Source organism: Convolutriloba macropyga, chromosome 3 (genome assembly GCF_964194025.1).
Source record: "Convolutriloba macropyga chromosome 3, txConMacr16.3, whole genome shotgun sequence".
Classification (NCBI taxonomy): domain Eukaryota; kingdom Metazoa; phylum Xenacoelomorpha; order Acoela; family Convolutidae; genus Convolutriloba; species Convolutriloba macropyga.
Window position 1 is genome coordinate 22713175 of NC_134470.1, and position 25723 is coordinate 22738897.

General features: G+C 35.9%; 2 protein-coding genes across 2 annotated transcripts in view; one reads left to right on the top strand and one right to left on the bottom strand.

Annotated features, from left to right (window-relative positions):
- Nucleotides 1–16062, bottom strand: part of LOC142336572 (uncharacterized) — a 45205-nt gene extending 29143 nt beyond the window's left edge. The window contains exons 1-2 of the mRNA XM_075385482.1: nt 15790–16062; nt 15392–15584 (exon numbers count right to left, since the gene is read on the bottom strand). Of these exons, the coding sequence (XP_075241597.1) occupies nt 15392–15584; nt 15790–15824 (228 nt within the window). The 5' untranslated portion in view covers nt 15825–16062. The remainder of the gene's footprint in view (nt 1–15391; nt 15585–15789) is intronic.
- LOC142336073 (uncharacterized) overlaps nt 1–25723 on the top strand; it is a 482576-nt gene that overhangs the window by 166692 nt on the left and 290161 nt on the right. The gene's annotated exons all lie outside the window — the stretch shown is intronic.

Below are 25723 nucleotides of genomic sequence, written 5' to 3' on the forward strand. Positions count from 1 at the left end.
TTTAAGTCTACTTCAAGAAAATAACCAACTGAAGCGTCGTTAGGGGTATTGAGAATTTCGTTAAGGGTAATTTCTACGTTGAAGGCGAATTCCCCCACTGGTAGCATGTCCATTTGCATGACACCTCCATAGAGATTATTTGCGTCTTCACAGAGCGCAAAAGTTGACTCCTCAGAGGGCCGGTAATCCGATAAATACTTATTATTCGCAACAAAATGACGCTCCTCGTAAACAGATGTTACTCCTCCTCGTATTGCCAGTTCAATCATGTCCAAATGTTCTCGTTCTGTCATCAGCTCAATGTTTGCCCTGCATATCTTTAGTGACGCTTCTTTTGCCATATTGGGGAGAGTGTAGAAATGCATGCAGTCGAGTTTGTATGTTCAAAAGCTAAGTTCACGGTGAAACTCACATACACAGGCTAATAATGCGCAGTCCAGTTTAAGGTATGCGTCATGATAGTCTTGTAAAGTTTTGCACCCCAATAACTTCCACATTTGGTTAGCATGACCTAAATTTTCTTCACTAACAGCCAATTTTCCGCCTTCTAATGTATTGCGCCATTCTGAGAGGGGTGGTAGAGATTGCTCAGAAAACTTTGTACGATCACATACATAAGAATAAGGATAATATCTTTTTTGTTTGAGTAAGTGTGCGTTTGATTCGGAAACCGAGGGGAACATTGCTTTCATGATATCGAAATGTGTGTCAGGCAAAATTTCTACAAGTTTTTCCAGCGAACTATTCATCATTTTGTACGAATCGATGAATCTTAAATACTCGTAAATTTTTTTCTGTTCTTCCTTCTTGAGTTGTAATAGTATCAATCAGAACTCCGAATGTCATTGATATGTATTTCTCATCTGTTGAGGGAATGACTTTTATTGTTGTGGTAGACTCACAGTTGTTCAGAGCAAGACAAATATGATGTAAGTCATAGTTTTGTATGTTATAACCGACCACAGGCGTAAAATTGACATATCGTCTCGCTCGATTACACTTTTCGTGTGCCCAGCCCAAGAATTGGCCACTAAAATGACAATGGTCTAAATCTATGCTCTCTTCGGGGTCAAGCTCGCTATCAAATGGTTCTTCGCATATCCAACAGTGTGTAGCGCTCTTTTTGTCCAATCTTCTCCGATTTCCGTTGTAGAAAGGAAACTGTTTTTTGCGTTCATGTATGTCCCTTTCTAACGAATGCAGCATTCGAACAAAGTTGCCCATACAATCTTCTGAGCTGTCCACATGATGAAAATAGGGAACATTCGAGTGATGATCAACAACTGCCAAAGCAAATCAAAATGGCTCGTGCTTTTCAATCTCGCGTGTTGATGATTGGTCAGTTGCTGCATCACATCCAGCGACGGGTAGGAGAAAAGATTCAAAGTCAAAATAAATGACCAGAGGAACAAACCACGTAGCTGAAAAATTTGAGAACTTGTATTCATTTTTATCTGGTGATGGCATTTGAATAACTGCAGGGGCATTTAGATAACAATTTTCAGTATGAATATTATAGCTTTCCAGTCCATCACGACACAACCAGAAACAATTACGACAAATGCGATAACCAAATCTGAATTTCAGGTCTCTATCTTTACAAACAACTTTCACAAGGTCAGTAATGAGAACATAGTGATAAAGGTCGGCATCATAAAGAAGTAAAAGATCCATAACAAAATCTGATTCAAAAGAGGAGACTCGTAGAGGGTAAAGTTGTCCTTTATCGTAACCAAAGACGTTGATTGCCACAACATTGAGGGTTTCAAAGGCTTTCATTTGCTCAAATCCCATTGGCATTTCAAATTCGCCTACAGGTTGGTGAATGTTCTCTTGCTGATATGTTGCTGGGGACGTTTTGTCAATATGATAGTTCCTGTCATCTCTATCCAGACTGATTCCATGATGCGCATGATACGCTGGCACGAAGCAATAGTTGAAACAATTGGCATCGTCGTGGTTTCGAATATTGAGTAATCCGCGACAGTTTGCGAGCTTATGGGGTAAGGCAAGATAGGATGACCCGCGAATTGGTCGGTAGCGGGCAAATTTGATGTCAAGTTTGATTATTTTTTCAACAACCCAACCACTTCCAGATGAAGCAAACGTAGACAAGACAGCCATCATTTTCTCCACCATGCTCCAGTACAACTCGTTTGTGAGACCCTCAACGTAAATGGGCGTCATGAGAGAGTTGGCATAAATTTCAATGCGCTCCTCCGTTTCGGTTGCGTTTTCATCTTGATGCAGCTTCAATAACTGTACTTTTACCGCAAATTGTACTTTCTGTGGTCCTTGGCTCAGCCTTTGCTCAATTAGCGTTGCAATTGCAGATCTTTGATTGAGCATGAAGCTCTCAAGATCTCTGTCAGCTGTGTTATTGACAATTTCATAAGTTTGTAACACACCGTTGAAGGCTGTCTCCGCTGTAGCCTCTTTCGGTTGGTATTCAGGTCCAAATACGGGCAGCGAAGGAAGGGAGTTCATATGCTGCGCAAACAAGTGCGCATCATTGAATCCCATGAAGCACGATCGGCAGCAGTTTGTAAACTTCGAGTGGCAAGTTCGCATATGCTGTTCCAATTCAGACAGTTTCCGTGAATTGAACACACATAGGGAGCAGTTGTAGACAGGAAGGCCAACATCGTCTGGATGAAATTTATGTTGATGTCTTGGACGGTTCCCACGAGTGCTAAACGTAGCCGAACAAAAGTTGCATGAATAGACCATTTCTAATAGTTTTGACAAATTTCAAATTCTAATTGAACTTTGATAACAAGTAATAAACTCGGAAAAGACTACGCTCACCAAAACTGAAGCACGAATGTAATTTCTGTGCGCGAAATTCAAAATTTCAAAATGCTGCAATCTGATTGGTCGGTTTTGGCGGCTACCTTTATTTCGAAATTTTGTTAGTTATGAGAGAAAAAAGATGTGTTTTCAACTCTCCATTTCAATCCTATGCCAAAATATATCACCATAAGGAACCCTACAGAGTATTGCTGATCGTTTTTTTTCAAAAAACGTTTTTGGAGAAGCTGGAAAAACATGATAATTTTTAAAATTGTAATAAAATGCGCTGTTTTATGCATTTTCAATTACGGGTGGTTAGAGTTGTCCTACGTTCTTAAGTGTGATGAGCAAAAATGCTCCCCATGCCGAAAAACATTGGACCCATATAAAAAAATTGCTCAAAAATAAACAGAAAAAAAGTTTATTTTTCTGTCAATCAAGTCATTAATTAACAATTACATGACGATTACATGACATAAACATGTGTCTTTTTTCTGAGGCCTTTTTTGATGACAGCTGTTATGAGATAAATTTGCACTGAGGACCCATCAAGTCCAAAAATGTGAAGAAAGTCGATCTAACATCTTTCCTTAGGGTACTTCATACGCTAATTAATGCCAGATGTTAATGTGACATTGATTGCCAGATGTTTTGAAAATCGGTGAAGGAGCCATTTTTTGATGATGATGCTTATGAGCAATAATGTCAGGCATCAAGCAGTGGTTACAAAACCGTTGCAAAAATTTCAAATTTTTTTCTAGTAATTAGTAATTAGGTTAATTAACCCTTAATTAGTCGCTAATTAGGGGTTAATTATCTCCATAGCGGATGAGTAAAATTTGACGAGTGTGATGAGATGTTTTGTACTTTAGAGTATGCTGAGGCTTACTGAGCAATCATTTTCATCCCAAGTATTTTTTGGAACCGTCTTTTTTGGTGTCAAAGGTCAGAGGTCATGTGTCAAAAAAAAAATTTTTTTTGAGTTTTTTTTTGTTTTTTTTTAACAAACATGCTCTTTTCCTTTCAATTGATTCCCAAGTAACAAATGGGAGGTGATTCTAGTGTAAGCTGGAGAGCGCATCTACCGAATTAAGTGTTAAAAATTGACGTCTGAAATGCATTTTTTCAAAATTTTTCTTTGATTATTTTTCAATTTTTGAAAATTTCTTCAACTTATGAACTGAATTTGGAAATCAATCCATCCTACAGCTGTGGTGGTATGGAGTTTGCATGTAATTAGCGTCAATACCGCTTACTCTAACATATGGCTATATCTCTTAAATTTTATGTTTAATATTTAATGTTAGCAATAATTTTGTAGATTGAGAAGTGTATTTATGGATATAATTCACACACCACGTCATAGTAGTTGCAATAATTGAGTGTTTGTTAGGAAACGAACGTCATAATGAAAATCCTTTCTGAACATGTTCGAACTTGATCAGCTGCGAAATTTTAATTTCTTTAGCTCAGCAATTTTAAAACTACAAAAACAGATATCAAAAGTTAAATTCAGCTTTCAAAAAATCAAGAAATCACACTTTATTGAAACAAAATCAAGTTAGCAACTCACTATATAAAGGGGTTTGTGGTGATTCATCAAAGCTTTTCAAGTCAATCAAATAAGTTCATTAAAGAATTCTCAGGTAGCCGTTTCTTTGGTGCATTGCAAATCTTTGGAGTGTCTGTAACGCCAAAAACACGTGCTGGTTCTGGTGTTTGAAATTGTGTAGCTGAAAGTAACGCTGTATCAAACTGGTTTTCACTGAGCAGAGCGGTAGAGTTGTTCTTGTGAATTCCCGCAAAGAAAGATGGACTAGATGTCGGCGTCAAACTGGGACTCGGATCAACTGCTGGTGTTACTGGCAAGCTGGCTGAATCCAATTGCGATTGATTTTCTGGCGAGCAAGGTGATGATTTTATGCCCCACATGTCAGCTAAGTTTTCGCAAGCTTGATAAGCCCCTAACTGGTTTTCAAACAGAGGCACACAGTCGCAATCGTAACGAAACAAAATTCGTTTAACGTCGTTAGGTAATGACCCCATGTCAAAATGTTGAAATGTTGGCAAAGCTTTTGGAGGTAAATGTCCCCCTGATGTAATAAGACTGCATTCTGCTGGTTCTGTCTTCTCTGGTAAAGAAGCAATTGCGTTAATGAAAAGCTTAGGTATCAAACAGTGCTGTCAAGTTTGCCAAACATCACCTTGTCTCTTCTGTTGAATCAGCACAACAAAGTTTTCGAACACTGTCTGATAAACCAATGTTCGCTCGAAAGAAATAACAGATTCAACAAGTATTTGAACGGACATAATTTTTTGCACAAATTTTCAGAATGAAATTAAAACCAATTTGATAAAAGACGGTTGAAAAATATTGTTTGTCTGGTAACGAACTCTTGAAAGAAAGCAAAATGCACTGAGCGCAAGGTTTAAAGAAAATGAATACCTAGTTCTAAAGTTGTATTGTACAACGTGTAATTCAACAGTTAATGTCTGGGGTCATAATTGGTTTTAATTTTGGTAGTGTATATGCTCTGTTACATGCTCTACATTTGTTATTATACATGGGTTGATACAGTCTATAGTTTGTACTAACTCAATTCTTATCTAGAACGTATTTTATTATTAGCATTTCATTGTACACTGGTACATGTTTATTCTTATCAGAACTTCCCTACTGCTGTAGGTTCACATGTGTTTCCAAATTTAATACACACCTAGGGTCACATCTGTTTCAAGATATAAACATATGGACAATTCCAATAGACAGTGTACACTGCACTGCTGGTTCAAATACACACCTAGGGTCACATCTGTTCTCTCTAGAGAAATAAAACATATGGCCCGCATAAAATTTCAATAAACAGTGTACACTACAATCCTCAATGACGTCAAAAACCCACCTAGGGTCACATTTATTTTCTCTATAGAACCAAAACATATGGTCCACATATAATTCCAATAAACAGTGTACACAGCACTGCTGGTTAAAGTACACACCTAGGGTCACATATGTTTTTTGTCTTATCTCTAAGGTCACAGCTGAAGTTCATTATACAATATTTGAACAACAGACAGACTCAAGTACGCCAAAGGCGTACTTGAGACTGTAATCACAAATCATTTGGATTTAATTAGGCAGTTTGACGACACTTGTTTAATCCCAACTTGCCGCACCCATTGAATTATAGTTTTACACATTATAACACTTGAAAGTAATAAAACAAGTTGCACACTATGCCTTTCACTTCCACTAAAGACACAGAGTTTGGAGATTCTTATTTCGATATTTCCAAAACTGATAAGCGCTTAATCAGGGCAACGCTGAAAACCTATGAAAGGACAGGGACATATGTACTTCTGAAATTGTTCAAAAAAGCAACAGACGATTACGAGTTTGAACAGAGAATTTCGTTAACTCTTGGAGAGTTTGAAAATTTGGTCAGTTCAGCTAGCAAAATACCGAACTCAGTGGCTGATCAGCAGTCATCGCCAAAACCACCACCAGCGAAGAAACCAAAAATTCAAAAAGAAGTTGTCAACAACGATGGTTGAAGCGATGTTTGAGCGTTCTCCAAATTACTTTAAACAATTTCAGAAGCAGTTCAAATTTCTCATTGTGGAAGAGAAACCTACCTTTTCTATTGGAAATTGTTGTGCAGCGTGTGCCCATTTTGATTCCGAATTTTGCAATTTAGTAAGTAGCCATTATCACGTTCTGATTGATACAACTACATTTGAAAACGAAACATTGAAACGATTTCAAAGCTTTCCTGTGCCTTGTGTTTATACAGCTTTCAAGTTCTTGTTTTGGACTGCACCAAATTTGGAGACTAATGGAGATGTGTTTTCAAAGCTTAAATTAGCAATCGATTTCAACAGTTCTGCAGAAAAAACTGATTCACAGTCAGTGCGCAAACGACTACCAGCTTTTGCTAACAACAACAGAAACAACACTCTATCGAAAAGCAGCTCTGCAAAACAAACAAATTTCAATCCCAAAACGAGTGCCAAGATGCCAGTAGTTGCCCAAAAGACTATCTACAATTGTCGGCCTCCATCAAAACAAATTCAAACTGATTTTGTTAATAGTGAAACTTTACGTAGAGTTGTATGGTCCTCATTTTTGTATGGTCCTCGTAAACAATTTTGTATGGTCCTCATTCTGGTGCTTTTTGTCAAATTATGGATTTTTTTTTGAGTGGATATGGAAAATTGAATATTGATTCTGATTTAGTGAGTGTTCGCTTTATGTATGAAGAAAAAGTAAAATTTTGAAAAAAAAAAATTTTTCAAGTTAGTAAGGTTAGAACATCATATGAAAAGCAAAACGAATCAATTCATTATCGCTAATATTTACAAGTTTTTGAGCATTGAAAACAAAATGAGCAATATAAATACAAAACAGTCCACAAAGTTTAGAGTTTGCATTTTGAATTGGTTGATTCTCCAAGAGTTGATAGATATTGTGATTGTTGCCAACAGAAATTATTCTTTGATATAGGTGTTTGTACGATGAAATGGGCCGACCAAGGGGATCGGCAAACAGAAGTTGATTGTTCTTTCTGCATAAAAGTAACCAGTGGGTGCCAATATTTTGAGCAGTTGCTGCATTAACAATAAGGAAGCTGTTTCTGTTCATATTTTCCGGAAAGTTGTTGGCCGCAAACACGCCATGAAATTTGTATTTAAGAGTTTTGCAGCCTTGGATTAAATCATTAATATCATCTTCATCCATCATTAATTTGTCAGAATGTGATTCTTTGATACTCTTCTTGCACTATCAACAAAAATTGTGCTCGCTTTTTCGCCATTAATGAAAATCTCTATATTGTTCGGTAGGGCCGCAGAAAATTTCAACTCAATAGAAATTGACGAATTTGTAAGCTCAGGATGAATAAAATCATGGGATGCTTGTTGGGTGCTGGTCAAGTCAAAAACCATTATGAAATGGTTCGGTTATTCTGTCAAACTTATTCCATGACCATTGTCGATGTAAGCTAAATCCGATATTGTATTAAAGTAGAGACGTTTGTCATCACTTGTTGATATTGGACTGTCTGCCACAGGTAAACCGTTTCGGTAAATATAAATCTGCTCAAGGTCAAATTTGCGGAAATTAAATGGATTTTGTCTGTTGTTACCAAGAAACGCTTCGTTAGTGTTCAGACAAATTGCTAGTCTACGAATCGGTTCTCTGGCGAAAATATCTTCTTGTTTCCAACTGTGGAGACCCGTTGATGCCAGAAATGTTTTTGTTAGAGTCTCCAGGTAAAGATACGAAGCTGGACTTTTTAACAAAGTTTTTTCTATAGCCGATACGACATCATCGTTCAATGTCATCTTGCGCACATACAAATTAGCTTCGACAATTTTTACTTTGTAGTGCTTGGCTGCATCGTCAGACATTATAACAAAATCATCTATTGACCGCCTAAATGCAATGCGAAGTGTCACACCACTTAGCAAATGTTTGTCAAAAGTGAAAAAGTCAACTGCAACTTTACCGTAAAATGTGCACTCAGCCGATTGCCTCACTAAGGCTTTCCTTCAGTTCACTTCTCCAGTTGACAGCGCTCTTGGATTTTCTTCGTAGGAATAGCCCTGACATGCCAACCAGGTGTTTTTTGCATCTTTGTCATGAGAAAATTCTGTTTCAATAAAACTTTTATGAGCATAGTTTCCGTTAGCGTTCGAAATTTTTAGTCCATTAGCAGACACTGTACAGTCAGAGAAGAGTGAATGTAAAACATTATTGCAAAAATAGGGAGCATCTGTCTTCGTAACATCTGTTGCTGCTCCTGCGTCATATCTCAAATCAGCTTCTGATAACTGGACAATTTTACATTTCACTTCCAAGAAAATTTTCTGTAAGTCAATAAAATTATTTCGATCACCGGCGACTTCAAATTCTAACATGGGTCCATTTGGACTGTAGACTGGGCCCAACTTTTGACAAAAACTACCATCGAAAGTTACTAAGAGAGAAGGTTTTTCGAACAAATCCAAAGAACTGTGAGTTGCCTCTGATGGTAACAAATTAGCGATCATCGTTCACTCTGGCAAAAAAATCTGACCGACTTCTTTTTGGAGCTCTGTGCGTTGAAATGGTTTTTTTGCGTTTGTTGATTGCTTTCTGTGGCTTGACTTGTATTGAATTCCTCCGACGTGAAGTATTTCGGCGAGATCCCCCTGTCTGTTTTTTGACAGTTTTTGAGATTGTATTTTTAAACGCCTGTTTAGGAGATTTTTTGCTTCCGACTACATCCAAAATCTCTGGAACACTTTGTTTCAAAAGCTCTTTCCCGAAACACTTCGCTGTAGGCAAAATGAAACAACGTGCTAAAGGTAGCGCAACACGTCCAATGCCTGCAGCTAGAGCTCCAAAACCACTTCCTCTTTGACGATAATGTCCAGAGAAGTGAGGCAAAGACGTTGCTTGATTGGCATAATAAGAATCCATTTTAAGGGGAAAATTTTTTGAATTGTGGTGTTAGAATAACTTTTCCAGTTCCCGAGAAGGGAACTAATTGTCCTGTTTCCGTTCTTAGTTCAATTGAAATTGATTGAATTGTGTTGGTTAGGAGCTTCTTATAGTCTAAATTTGTAAAAACTATCCGATGAGTGGGTTCAAGCTCACAAACACTACCGTTTTTCAGACCTTGTTTTGAATCAATGACTCGCAAAAGAGGAGCCTTAGTGTCACCGACGTATTGGTATTCAATTATGTTCGTGTAGATGAAAATTAGATGTTTTCCAGCACAAAGGTCAGCTGGGAGCTCCCCATAATAAGCTTTCGTATCATCACTTTTCATAAACCTGTTCGCATTGGGAATCATTTTGTACCCAAGGTGTATTCCATTATCGTCAGGAATACCCTTAAATCCAATAATGCTTGAAATTTCTTCGCTGGGAAACGTAATTCCCTCATACTTGCCAAACAAAATTTCATATTTCCCAGAGCTCTTCAACTCTCTGAATGAAAAATGGCGCAGGCCAATTGTGCGCTTAATTGTAGCAAGAAGTTGAGCCACTGTATCAAAGGTTCCTGGCATAAAACTAAATTGCTGTCCACTATAAGCTCTAGAAATAACATTGGCTCCCGAAGAAATCTTTTGGGAATCTTCAAAGTCTTTTAAGTTGTACGCAATTAGATTTCCGTTTTCTATGTTTTCTATTTTTGTTGGGAATATGATTTCACTTAGCGCCACTCTCCAATCACCTGCAAGTTGAATTTCGTCATTGAAAAAATTCCGAAATGATGCAAGTGTATTTGAATCAAATATTTCCATTGAAGCTGATGAAACAACGTGAACTGTAAACTCGTCTTCAAACCGGTTGTTGGACATTTTAAACAAGAGGGAGCCTGACAAGTTGTAATTCTGGTTGGTAAAATTTTCCTTGAATTGGTTCCTTGTCTGCGTCGGCTAAGGTGTATGTTGGTGGGCTTAATGTCGGTATTCCCGTTATTTCAAAGACTTCGTCTGTGAATGATTGCATATAACTTTTCCTGAATGCTTTATCTTTTTTGACTACTCTCACAAAGTCTCCAATGTAAAACTTGGGCTTCTGAGTTGAGCTTGTTTGTGCTGCCAATGACACTAGTCGTGGCACATCCGCTTTTGTAACTTTGGTAGGAGCAATTTTTGTTATTCGATTGACTCTTGAATTGATTGTTTTCACAAATTGGTCTAATTGGTCAATGTAGCTATAGGTCCACTTTTCTTCAAGATACCGATGAATTATCTTTTTGAGAGATCTAATGTTCCTCTCTGCAAAAGCTGACTTTTTTTCGCTAAAGGTACTATATAAATGAATTCCACGTTTGGTACACAATTGTTTGAATGCTCCAAGAAATTCTGTACCATCGTCAACCCATACTTTTTCGGGCTGTTTGTTTTTGATCATCTTTTTGAATGCTTCAGCTGCTTCGGTTGCATACTTTGTTTTCATTGGTTCCACTCGTAAATATCTTGACAAACAATCAACCGCTACTAGAAGATACTTTATATTGCGGTTATACTTTGCCAGTTTATCAACGTGTGCCAAATCCAGAGACCAAATTTCTTTGATGTCTTTTACAAAAACTTTAAGCCTGGGAAATTTCATTCGAATTGAACGGTACTTTGTGAAAGACGGCTTTGTCTCCAAACAGGACTGAATTTTACCTAGAGGGAGCTTGCTTTGCGTCTGTAACCGCTTTATGCTTCCATACGATGCTGGTCCTTTTAAATAAAACTGATCCAATTTTTTTACTTCAGGAAAAGAAAGACCACATCTTCTGACTGGTCTCTTCTTTGTCTGTCGTTTGTTCCGGTTCTTCTTTATATCTTTTTTGGGTTGGTTTCGAGCCAATGTGTTGTTCTCTACCAGAGAAGAGCTCTTGCCGACTGGGTTGTTCTCGACTTGGGAAAAACTCTTGTTCACTTTCAGACGAGGCTTCCAAGATTTGCTTGGCATGAGTATTTGCAACAATATGAGGTAAGATATTAAGAGCAATTATAATTTTGTAGTATTTTTCAATGTCAATTTTTTTAGTTGGTTGCTGCAGATTGTACAGAAATGTTGAAGTTTTAATGCCCAGTCTTTCTTTATTTACGTGAAGAACGTCGGTCGACTCTACAGTTACTGTTTCAGATTGGTTAATCAAGTCAAGTATGATTTTTGATCGTTTGATTTGGTTTTTATTCATAAAATCTAGCTCTAACAATATGGAGTCGAAATCATTGCTTTTTTGTTTTTTCACTACTGGTTCAATCTCGCTGTCTTCGCTCATGGGTTCTGTTTTTTCCTCTTCTGCTGTTTCAATCATTTTGTCTGCAGTCTCAACTGGTTCAACTGCTTTCTCTGGTTTTTCCATTGGGTTCGACTGGTTTTTTTGCAAAAGAGACAGCTGTGCAGCTTTCTGTTTATAAAGGGGATTGTCCAAAACTTCTTTTTTTACCGGTTGATGTGAAGCAAAAATTCGTTTTGGAATTAAAATGAATTCTTCGGTGTGCATTACGATTTTGTCAAATAACGATAACAAGCGAAACCAACAGTTTTGACCAAATTTGTTTCTCTAGCAAAAAGTTGCCTCTTTTCTTTCAAACTTGTTTCTCTAGACAATAGTTTTCTGAATGATTTTTCATAACCTTGCAAAAAACTTTTTCGTATTGGAACATTACCATTGACAATGTTGAGCAAACATTCGCAAAGGAACTTAATGAAATGATTTGGAGCTCTCTCTATCTTCTCTTTTAGTTTTGTATCCGATATGTTTAGCAGCCGCCCCAGCATACAAACTTCTTTCTCTCTCATCGCTTAAACTTGTAATAACGGCTTTAGCTGATGGCAGATAAAAAATTGATGGTCCTGGAGGAGCAATATTTGAACAGTAGCGCAAGACGTCTGATGTTTTGGGATCCAAATCAATTAATAAATGACCAAACGGTTCTTTAGTTGCCAGCTCATAGCTTTCTTTCAAAAATTGAGAGTTATTCAACTGTCTACCAATAAAAGTAATCTGTTGTGTGTCACGTGGTGATTTAAACAATATGATATGTGTTGTATTTAGATCAATTGTTCGGGACCATCTGTTTTGCTGGAACAAATTGTGTTTAACATAAATTACACTGATGTTTCTGTGTCGCCCTGCGGTTGCTAATTTTGAAAATTCTTTGTCATTAAAAATTTCTTCACATGAGTCATCGAACACAAGGAGGCAGTTGTCTAACTCTGAAATGAGTTCAAAATTAGAGAATTTTTTAAAATGTATGTTCAGTTTCTTCTCTAACGATTGGAATTTTGGCTGATCATGCTGATAAAAATAATAAATTGTTTGAAATTCTGGGAAAAAAGTGCCAACTAATAACATTTTGAAAATGAGCTCAGTTTTCCCGCAACAAGATGGCCCGCAAACAGCCATGAACAACCGGTCAGAGGTGGAAATAATTTTATTCATAACTTTGGATTTGGAAGAGCGTATCCAACTGTACAAGAGAGAAGTGAAAACCAAAATGTGGATTCTTCACAGTCGAGACTGAAAAAAACCAACTTGGCGAGAGACACAGTTATAAGAAAAATTATTATTAAGATTTGTGTAAAGTATACAACCTCTGATCGAGGCAATCTCGAATTGCAAAACCTCCAAGATCGCCTTTCTTGGTGGTCAGCGTCAAAAACCATGTCAGTTATGCCTCCGCCCGAATCTAGTTGATCTTCGGTTTGAATCATTTTGAAACAAAATTATTCAAAAAATGAATTGTTTTTCATGAATGTTACATAATTATTCAACAAAAAAAATTCATACAAAACATATCCAGAGTCGTTGTCTCCTTGTTTGTAAGTGATTGTATAGTTTGCATTCATCGAATCTTGTTTATCTCTAAAAACAATTGACTCTACATTGTTCTCTTTAATCAGCTGCTTGATTTCATCGGGAAGAGTCTCATCGTCCAGAGACATCAGAATTGGCACTGCACGCTTGGGCGTAGGTAAAGGGGTTAGTTTCAACCTTTTCATTTTCTCTTGTAAAGACATGGTACAATTGAAAGTACTCCAGTAGAGAAAGATACTTCTTGAAAGCTTCTATTTCAGCACCAGCACACACGATCTGCTGTTTTCTCGAAACTGTTTGCCCTCTTGTGTCAATTTTTTCTTCCTTGATAAGAGTAAACGTTAACTGATTTTCAGGCGTTATGCAACTGTAAACTGTCAAATTTGGAGACAAATTCACTTGAAGTAGAGACGGAGCTGGTTTCTCCAACCGACGATTCATTCGTCAGCCACTGGTAAAAGAGTTTTGCCTTCTTATTGGCACAATGCTTGCTTCTTTGTCGTTTCGGGCAACTCAATGCATGTAATTTACAAACTGGTGTCTCTCGATATAATTTCAAGTGTTCCATTTTTGGGCAGAACAAAGTTTCCAAGTTGATAACGTTCCTCTGTAACAGCTGCCGTAAAGTTTCCGTTATTTCTAATCCTTTTGCGTAAAAATCAGAAAAGGGAAATCGAAGAACTATACTTTGAAAAATCTGTTGCAAATAATGATAAGGGTACTCTCCTGTCTCCCACGAGAGACCATGAAGAAATTTAGATACCCAGAGGAAAGATCTTTGCTCGTTCGAAGAAAGTATGTTAAATGAGTTTGGAGGTAAAAACGAAATTGTATCGTTGTAATTTTTGGTAGATACCGCAAGTTCTTTTATTATAAATCCTGATTTTTTACTTCTAAAGCCTTCAAAATCAAGAACAACTGCTCCAGATTTCAACATTCCAGCAAATTGAACAAACTATTTTTGAAGGATTTTACGTATAAACAAAAAGCAATTCCAGTCACATGACCAAGGTACTCAATTGTGACTGAACAAGGTAATACGTAGGAATAGCCTGGACCCTTTTCACTATATTCATATACAAAACCGGAAGCGTCGTGAAGTATCGAATGCAGTCTCAAAATTTTGAACGATTTAAAATATTTGTCGAGGGCTGAATTGTCGATGCCAATCAAACTACCATAAGGTCGTAGTTTCAAAGCTATATCTAAATCAATCTCAGGATCCAAATGAAGACAAGTAGCTAAAAAGTATAAAAACCGTTCACCGTATTGTGAATATTCTTTTTCGATTTCCTTATAAGTTTCGTGAATACTCTTCAAATCAACTGTAGCAATTGTAGCCATATGATTTTATGAACGCTCACTCAAAAATGACTTTAGCCAGGCTTTTCCACCCAAATCAACCTACATGCCAATTTACATGTATCACGCACGGCCGTTGTTTTACATGTAGCGCCGCCAAGGATAACCCCCTATTATCACACGTATTAATTCGAAAGATAACCCCCCCCCCCTATCTTAGTACCCTATTATCTTACTACTCCTGATCTTTTTTTCACAGTTTTTGAGATTTAAAGTTTATTTTGTCTTGTAAAGTCTTACGATACGAATCAATATCTTGCAATTATACAAAAACTTGCTAGATGTAGCGCTATATTATAAAATGTTCTAAAACGGATGGCTATCCTGCAAGATTCCACAAAATAGCCAACGACGAAATTCAGCCGTGAAATAAAAAACTATCATGCGTACTGCCCAAGCTGAGGCTCCAGACCAAAAGTCGATATTACCAGAACAAAATGAATGCACAAAAGGAGCGTTGTGCGTTCAAAATTACACGGTTTGGAAACACGAATGAACGCACGAAAATCTGAACATTGTGATCTCCGGGCGCACGAAATTTTGTTCAAATTGAAACAAAAATGGCAAACACTGTTGAACTCATGGTTGGTTCAGCACTCTTATTAAGGTGCTCACCCAAGTGAAAGCGTTCTACATAGAACACCTCAACTCCCTTGACCTCAAAAGTCTGGAAATGCTCGTTTTTGGATCGAAGGAAGAACGCACAAAACGTTTCACGAAAGTTTGGTTATAGGTTTTTTTTGTCAGGGACGGTCTGGACTTGCCCACTTTTGACGTGCTCGGGGTGACCGAATGAGTGAACGCAGCAGTTTAAAATACAATTCGCCATGCTACACGTGATTATCGCAAGAAAGTTGAGAACAACAAAAGGTCTCAAAATTTTTGAAGATGATAGCAGAAGATGTAAATTAGACTGACATTGAATGAGTAGACGTGGCAGTATGTGTTGACGAGACAAAGCGCCCAGCAGTTGTCTGTATTGAGAGTGTGGAATGAGAGAGGGGAGGGCTGGTCCTCTATTTCTTCCAGACACCCAGTGCACTCCACTGAGAACCTATCCACCACTGACGACAGGGAAGCAAATTGGGCAGAAGATTTGAGGATCAGAATACTGAATAATAATACTACAATCATATCTTTCATTATAAAATCGAAAAATGCAACAAATATAATTTGCAAAAATAATTTTTAAAATAAATTGCAATTATACAATTGAAAAGAAATTAAAAGAGGATGCATTCGAGATATATAAAAGCGAGAGAACTCTCACTGATATAATTTAAACAACTAATTCGAGATAAAGTATCGATAAGTACCAATTTTCTGTTGTTTTTCGCAAAACTTGATTCATCGTTTCCGTCACAAATGCAATTGGTGGTGGTTGCCGAAACAGACAAAAAGTACTGTAAAAATCCGCTGATCAGTAAGTTGCACTTAAAGTTAATAGTGGGTTCTTGATCAATAATAAAATTTCTCAAAAAATCAGTCAGCAAAATTTAATGTGTCATAAGACATGCATTTAAATTAGTTGTAAATTTCAATGTCATTTCATATTTAAATTTTTGTTGTTTTATTTGTTTATCTTACACCTGGACAGGTGATTCATTTGTTGACTCTGCCAGACAGTGTTTTGGCGGTTTATTTGTTGTTCAGGCTAGAAATATTTTGATTTAAGTTTCGTTTGGAGTGATTGCGGCATGAATTATTATATGATTAATATTTGTCTTTGGTTTAATTTAATTCTCATAATCTGATTGCTAAGATTCAATTGAAAATTTATTTAGTCAATAGATACTCGTTTTGCCAACGAGAGTTGAGAACAGTTTTTCGCGCTGCGAAATCCTACTCAGGAACAATAAACTCAATGAAAACAGCTTTTTGAGACGGGTTGACGAGCAATACTCCAATCGAACTCAACAATTGGGAGTTGTATCCTTTTTTTCCAAAATTTATATTAAAAAGATGTAACATGCAGAAGTCAGCAAAGAACTTCAATAAGAAACTACCACTAAGCACCAATACTTTGCGGGATGAAACGACGATAAATCTACCACTCACTTGGGAAAAAAGGAAGTTTCAGTGGAAGATGGCCCTACTAGCCTAGCGAATGCAAATAAAAATAATCGACCAGATGATTTTCTACAAGGACCATCTGACTCCATGGAATACCCACCCGAACTCTGATGAAACGGTTAAGGGATCATATGCACAATTCGAAAGAGAAAGGAGGTAGCAGAATGCACAGACGAAGATGAACCAGAAAAACCGCTGCCAAAACGTTGGCAAAATTGGTATCTTGTGCGGAGACAAGCCATTAAAAACTTGCGACAAAAGAACTGCCTCGATACTATACTTCAGTTGGGTAAAGAAGGCAGAAAAATATTCAATAGTAAAATTCCCACCTAGTAAAATAAAGTTTTGTAATTCAACGAGTTTGGACTATGGACGATGGACGAAGCATTCACCAGTAGTCGAAACATCAGATAGGACACATATGTCATTTTCACTATAGAACAATTTTTATTCAAGGAAGTTTCTCGAAAAATTCCCTTTGCACATTAATTCTTTTTTACAATTCAAAGAATTTGAATTGTATTGGGGCGCTGTGTTTTTTTTTAAGATGTGTTCACACATTTTTCAATGACTTTGATCTTTCAAAACGGGATAAACAGGTAAAGACCAGCGGGCATTAAGTTCCATTAGAGGCCCAAAGTGGACATTAGTAGTCCTTCAAGTGCTTAGAGTGTTGCAGCTACTGTAATTGCCTCAATTGAAGGTTAAAAGGTCATTTTTAGGAGTTTTTGGGCTCGAAATGGTGCAATTTTTCATGTTTTTTGTTATTTTTTTAAGTTTTTTGCTTGATTAGCCTTAGGTTGAAGTTTTTGAAAGTTGATGAAGGCCTTTTGCGAGAAAAAGGTACTTGTTATGACCAGTTTATCAGCTATATGTTCTGGTACTACAAACACAAACACACCAAATGGTACTAGTTTTTGCAATTTTTTCAAGGTTTTTGAAAATTTTGTCATTTTTTGCGTTTTTCCAGCTTCAGGGGCCAGGGAATCTTCTTTAAGGTTTGATAATAGGGCACTGTAGAGTTTCTAGTAACAATGGAGGGGTTTTCAACATTTTAATGTCGAATTTTAGCGTTTTTTTGATAAAATCTGCAACTTTTTTGAGGTTTCTTGAAGCTTTTTTCAATTTTCGATATTTGTCCATTCTCAAGTGCCAGGAAACCTATTCCACGGTCTGAAAACAGTTACTGCATAGTTGTTAGTTTTAATGGATTTGTTTTCAACAATTTAACCTTTCGAATTTTGAAAATTTTTTGATAAAACTTGTAAGTTTTTTTAAGTTTTTTTGAAGACATTTGTCTTTTATTCAGTTTTTCTTGCCTGAGTAGCCAGATAACCTCTTAGAGGGTTTGACAGTATATCATTAAATAGTTGCTAGGGGGTAATTGGATTGTTTTCAACATTTTAATAGAAAGAATTTCTGTTTTTTGAAACATGAAATTTTTTTTAAAAAAATTATTGCCTATCGATCTTTGAACCAATTATTTTTTTAGCACTTGGAATTGGTTTACTGGATAGCCTCTAGAGACACTAGAATCATTTTTCAAGAAATGATTCTTAAGATATTAATGTCACGATTTTCAGCAACATTTCATTAAAATTTCAATTGATGTTTTTAGTTTTTGAAAATTTTCGAGTTAATCGATCTTCAAGGGCCAATGAATTTTTTCAGGCCTTGCAGATATAATACTGCACCACTTTCAGAAAAAGTTTTTGGTTTTGAACATATTTTTGAAATAGGTGTATTTAAAGGGGTCAAATTTTGCCTCAGGGGTAAAAGCTTCCAAGTTTTATCAAGGATTATATATCTGTTTAGTTTGTTTGATTGTTTGTTTCTCCATTTTTTGAGATGATTTTGCTTGTGTTTTGGCTGGCATCGTTGAATTGATCTGCTGTTCAGGTAGAGTTAATCTACGTTTTTCATTCAATTCTTTGAATTGTATTTCAGGACTTGTCCTGCTATGTTTTTTGTTTTCGTCGAATACCTGAATCTTGTTGCTCTGAAAATTATTATCACAAATAATTTAAACACGCTGCTCACTGGTTTTGAAAGAAATCAAGTTGAAAATACCCGAATATCCGAAACCTAATTCGCTCCCGCTTTCCTGACAGTGAAAAGGTCTCTAATCTAACTTGCTTAAAACGAGAACGTTGATTACCATAACCAAGCAATGAAGCAGATAATCTTCTGACATCACTTATTGAGGTCGTTGTTGCAAAGGTATGTTGCAAAGTGAATGTAGGCTTTAAATACGCTTTAACTTTGCTTTATATAAATTTGGACCAAAATTTTGCTAAATTAGCCAGAAATCAGTTTATTTAAAAATTCCATTCGTAGTCAGACTAAGTTCACGCTTGGTCACGGGGGCGACGCCCCGACCCCCCCCCCCCCCTAACATGATGATCCGTGTACACGTTTTGTCGTGTACGGGGGATTTACCCCACTGACTATCTAGGATGTATAATTTTTTCTCTCGACTTTGCCGACAAACTTTGCGCTCCAACAAATTGCAGCTCCAAGGTCTACAAGACTACAAAAATCATTTTGCTTCTATCAAGTCAGCCCATAACCACTGTAGTCTACAGTTAGCATTTATCGGCAGTAAGTTGGAGGCTGTCATCAAACCGGAGCTCAAATAAAAGGATCTTATGTGATCGTCTTCTGAGCCCGCCAGAACAACTGTGGGTACCAAGAATATTGTTGTAGGATTGGCGACAATTCCAAAATTTTATAAAGAGACAGTAAAAATGCAGCGGCTTCAATGGATTGCCTTGTTGGACTCCGCATTCACTGCTAATATTGAATTTTTCATTAAATAACTGGATGTGTTGAGAAAAACAGAAATGCGTCAAAGTAGCAATGCAAAAGATTGATTTAGCAGCATTTTTTAACTTTCCGATGATTTTTAAGGAAATGCATGACTTACTAAAATGGTTTTGAAGATCACCCCAGAAACTTGACGAGGTAAGGGTTTTTATATGAAAGTTTAGACAAAAATTTAGCGAAGAGATTTTGCTCTACCTCTCATTCCAACACCCATTGCATGCTTTTCAAAAGTCTGATGCTTCCAAAATGGCTTTTTTCTTAAAGCATTTAGATATAAGCCTCCTCAGGACTTCACGGACTGCAATAGGGCGAATACCACTTTTCTTTTTTCAACAATACTGATAAAGATGGACTACATAGAGCTTGTGAAACAGTTTTTAAAGTTACCCGCGGCACTTTGTTTTTACTAGCTTAATGAGTACTCTCAAAGCATTTTGCCATTTATCTAATGCGTTGCACTGCACAGCCTAAGGAAGATGTTTGCGAAACTTTTCCTATGACCAGCTGCTGTAAATTTGGAAAATGAGTTCAACTTTACTGTAAATTTTTTAAACTGAGTTGATAAGTTTGCGACAAAAAATTTCAAACTACACTAGGATCGTTTTCAGTGGGATGCAATTTAAACGGAGCATCAAGAATGGCCTGTTGACCGATGCAAAACCTTCCGAAGCCAAAACTTTTGCTGCTCTGACATTTTGACCGTGGTAACACTAATTTTTTGCATTTTTGATAATATTATAAGAATTGGTCTCATTCGTTTGTGTTAATTGTTTCAAAGGTCAACTTTCAATCCTTAGCCCTTCATTGTCACCGCTGCTGTTCCAACGCTTTGTTTATTTCCAGAATTCTTTGATTGTTACTTCTCCTGTGTTTTGTGCACTCCTCTGTTACTAGAACGTAAGATGCATTTACGCTAACCCGAACAAATTTTCTACATTCGAGGTCTGTATTGAGACCTTTGATGCACTCAATAATTAAGTCAGAAAAAAAATTCTGACCACTTGTACCGCATATTGATAGGAGCATAGCGAATAGTTGGTACTTTGGTCCACAGCAACGTCTCTATGTCTAGAGAGACTCTTCGTGTTAGTTTTTCTTCGTTCAATCTGGTTAGCGCTTTGTCTGCAAAGTGTGGGCGCTCGGCTTTGGTTAGGAAATCATACACTTGATCTGATAGTTCTTTGGAGATTCTTTTCCTTTTTATTGTTATTATGATCATTATTGTTTTTGTTTTCTGTTAAATGTTAGATTTTTTATTTACCTATCATAGTTTGATATAAAAAGTAGCTTGGATTCACAGAAGATAGATGTGTTAAAAAGTGGCACAGGAAAGATTGTTTTGGTAATTGGTTCAAATAAGATATGAGAATCAACTTCAATGTATTTCAGTATTTGAGTATGTTTTTGCTTCATTCTTATTCTTTTCTAGTTTTTGTATCTGTCGTTTACAACAGTGCTTTCCTCTTACACAAAAATAATATCTTATGGTTTAAGGGTAAACTTATTTTATCTGGGAATTTTATTCCCAGATAAAATTTCCAAAAAAAATTCAAAAATGTCTCTTTTTTTACAACACAAACTCGAACTCGAAATAAATGTAAGTAGATTTACTTAATAAATTCGGATTGAAAACTAGCTGACAAATGCACGAATCAAAATGCTTAATGAAAAAACTGAGGTTTATTTTGGTACTATTACATGTTACATATGATATATTATAAAACACTCCTTTTCCAGGTGATTTTTTAGCAATGATCAAAGCTGCAATTGATATTTTGATAATTCCTTTCAAGACGACTTTTGACAGGTATTTAAATATTAAAACCGTATCATAAAAGAGAAAAATGTCTAGTCAGAAAAACATCTGTTTCACAGGCAACGGAAATCACAAAATTAAAGCAAAGTTACCTATCCTCTTTGCCCTAACTTGCCCCTAAGTCGATGGATGCGAAAATGTGATCACATGGGATTTCAATCCGGTTAAAAGCCGGTTAGACATATAATTGATGTTTTCATTTCGAGAACTCAACCAAATTTAACCAGCTTTTAAAGTTCCAACATAAACAACAGTCTAAAATTATCGCTGACTGACTTTTCTCTTTTCAAAACGTCGGTCTATAAATGCCTGTGTATCTTTTTGAAAGGTGAGTCTGTTGGAGACATCACGTTAACAAAATGAAGTGGAAGAAAAGTTTAAAAAATCGATTTGACAGTGACGAGGATGGTGTACATAATATGACCACTGTAACATTGACAGAAATATGAGACTAGATGAAGAAAGCAGATTCGATCACGTCAATGTCAATTAGTATGGAAACGTTGATAAAAAAGACCATAGACGTAATGTAAATATTTAGTTCGAAAAAAATACTTTTTTAAGTTAACTTTTTCTCTTATTTTTTGAAAAAATATGGAAATTTTAAGCCATAATGTGAGAAACTTTTTTGATCGAATAACTTTTGACTTTTTATGACGGCATCAGGGGCCAAAACGTGTGGTATCACTCGAAAGTCCTCTGCAACAAAAATTTAAGTACAAAGAAATCATAGAACTCAATTTTTTCATAAAAATTATGGAAATGACCATAGTGTTTTGACAATTTGCCACTTTTCACAGTTTTGCTTTTTCTTCTTAATTCTCTCAGCTCTTGGGAAACTAAATTGTAAACTCTTTTAGCCCTAATTTAGGCCGTTTGTTTACTTTTTCTGTGAACAACCTCCTGAACCTCAAAAACTATGAACAAATCTCATCTTATATTTTAAAAATCAGAATGTTCTTGCGGATATTCAGATCAAATAATAAAACATGAAGTGCCTAAAAAATGATTTTTCCAAAACTTTCATTTACAAGAGTTCCATAAAGTCTTCAACACAACAGAAAAATAAATTTGATTAATTTTACAACCCAATTGTTCCGACCCCACATGTGAAGGGTAGAAGGGTGGTGAAGTTAGTGGGGGAGGAACTGATGTGAAAGAGGAGTGAAATCGGGGTCAAACTCTAAGAACCGCCATTCACATCGTGAGCCTATGTCTCCAAAACAGTTTCTGTGAATCGCATACCTGGAGACTAGTGAGCTGAAAGGCGCTACGAGTACTTAAAGCTCTCTGGGCTTTGCCTGTTATCCCGTTTTTGAGGACGAAAAGTCAAATGGGCCAGACGAAAAATCGCTCAAGTGAAAAATCGCATTACAAAAGACCACATGACAAATATAATTGCCACAAATTTTGTTTGAGAGCAATAAAAAAGGTAACGAATCCAAACAAGTAAAATAGGGGCTTAGAAATAAATTGACAACCCATCAAATGTAAACACGTGATGGAATCTGAAAACCATCATTATTGTTCCGACCCCAATTGTGGGGGAGGAACTATATACTCAAATGGGTTTTATTTGTTCAGACTATTTTGGCCCAACGATATATCAATCGTAAAGAAATGTGAGTGGTATCATTTAAAAGCTCATCCAGCGTAGAGTTTGAAATTAAAAAGAATTTTTTGAATTTCATTTTTTCTCTAGGAGTTACCGAAGTTTAGAGTTTCATGCGAACACAGGATATTCGGTCCAATTTTGCTCACTTTTACAGTAATTTTTGTTGAATTAACATTTTAATTAACATGAGAAACATCCTTAAATGACATACTTGTTAAATAACTGAGCGTATTTATTGACTTGAGTTGAAAGCCATTGAATTTAATGGCTGCTAATTCTTTTAAAAAAAATTTCTGAAAAGTTTTGTTTTGAACATTAATCAATCTTAAACCTATTTTCGTGAATTGTAAATCAGTCGCAGCAGTGACAGAATACTTTTTCTTCCGTTTCAACGAAAATTTATGTAGTAAGCGGTTTTATTTTTAGCTATTGGCTTTTTGACTTCGATGCACGAGTTTTCATATATTTTTTTAATTTTTGTTTTTTTCCCGTAATTTTGGATACATTTGAAATCTTATTACATTATCCTAATATCGATAGTTACCATTGGCTTATAAAAAAATTTCAATGAAACGTAAAAAAGTTTTCAGAGAAAAGCTCATAGTTTAAATGGCTTTGGCACTTCCTTCTCGCATTTTTCCACAGAAATTTTGGACTTTGAAAGTATTTGTTCTTGTTTTCATAGTCAATGACATGTTGTAATGCCTTATTGACAATTTTTGAATCACATACATCCTTGTGGTCCCATCTAGGCATAATGGAGCGTCTTTAATGGCTTCCATTGAAAGCTATTGAATTTTACGACGTTGATACCGTGGGTTTTCTCAAAACCGTGGTTTTTATGTATTTTTCATTGCAATACAACTTATTGTGATAAATTATCGATGACCTATGAATCGAAAAAAACCTCAAAAAATATGAACAAATCTCATCTTACATTTTAAAAATCAGAATGTTCTTGCAGATATTCAGATCAAATAACACAAGCATGGAGTGCCTAAAAAATGATTTTTTCAAAATTTTCATTTACAAGAGTTCCATAAAGTCTTCAACACAACAGAAAAATAAATTTGATTAATTTTAAAACCCAATTGTTCCGACCCCACTTGTGAAGGGTAGAAGGGTGGTGAAGTTAGTGAGGGAGGCACTGATGTGAAAGAAGAGTGAAACTGGGGTCAATTTCTAAGAACCGCCATTCACATCGTGAGCCTATGTCTCCAAAACAGTTTCTGTGAATCGCATACTTGGAGACTAGTGAGCTGAAAGGCTCTACGAGTACTTAAAGCTCTCTGGGCTTTGCCTGTTATCCCGTTTTTGAGGACGAAAATTCAAATGGGCCAGACGAAAAATCGGTCAAGTGAAAAATTGCATTACAAAAGACCACATGACAAATATAATTGCCACAAACTTTGTTTGAGAGCAATTAAAAAGGTAACGAATCCAAACAAGTAAAATAGGGGCTTAGAAATGAATTGACAACCCATCAAATGTAAACACGTGATCGAATCTGAAAACTATCATTATTGTTCCGACCCCAATTGTGGGGGAGGAACTATATACTCAAATGGGTTTTCTTTGTTCAGACAATTTTGGCCGAACGATATATTCATCGTAAAGAAATGTGAGTGGTATCATTAAAAAGCTCATCCAGCGTAGAGTTGGAAATTAAAACGAATTTTTTGAATTTCATTTTTTCTCTAAGAGTTACCGAAGTTTAGAGTTTTATGTGGACACAGGATGTTCGGTCCATTTTTGCTCACTTTTACCGTAATTTTTGTTGAATTAACATTTTTTCTATAAAAATTTTAATTCAAAATTACATTTCACGCCACAAAGTAAATCAATTTTCTTTTTCTAATAGAGGTTCGTATCGAAATTACGTTAATGACAAACCTCATTTACAATCAAATGAATTCCAATGAACAAAAAATTCGTTTCCAAGGAATCGCTTATGTTTTTTTGGAATCTTATTTCAGTTTTCGTAATTTTAAAAAAAAATTTGATTTTCTTTTGTGAGGTTCTATTAAAATTTTTGAGTCCAAAGGCAGAAACGTTGAATAAAAGTACAGTAGGTTTTGTAAGGAGCATTAAGTGAACCGATCTAGTGCTTTGAGTGGACAGCTAATGGCTGCTAAGACTCTGAAAAAAAAATCGATTTTTTTTCTTAAAATTAACTAATCATATTTTTTTCGTAAACTGTAAATCTTTCTAAGTAATGGCAGGACCCCTTTTTCCTACTGCAAACAAAATAACCTCGTTAGCAGCTTTATCTTCTAACTATTGGTTAAATGACTTCAATGTCACAAGATCTTAATTTTTTTTTAATTTATGAACATTTCATAATATTGGCTCCTTTTGCATTCTTATCACGTTATCCTAATATTGACGGCTCTGATTGGCTTTAAAAAAATTCAATGGAAACTGGTCAAAGTTTTTAGAAAAAATATTTTGTTTCAAATGACTTCGACACCCTCTTCTCACACATTTCTACAAGAATTTTTTTTGTTTTTGCCTGTTTTTGTTGTTTTTTCATAATCATAAGGCATCTTGTGATGTTTTATTGATTACCTATACATGAGAAACATCTTTACATGACATACTTGTTAAATAACTGAGCGTATTTATTGACTTGAGTCGAAAGCCATTGAATTTAATGGCTGCTAATTCTTTAAAAAAATTTTCTGAAAAGTTTTGTTTTGAACATTAATCAATCTTAAACCTATTTTCGTGAATTGTAAATCAGTCGCAGCAGTGACAGAATACCTTTTCTTCCGTTTCAACGAAAATTTATGTAGTAAGCGGTTTTATTTTTAGCTATTGGCTTTTTGACTTCGATGCACGAGTTTTCATATTTTTTTTTAATTTTTGTTTTTTTTTCCCGTAATTTTGGATACATTTAAAATCTTATTACATTATCCTC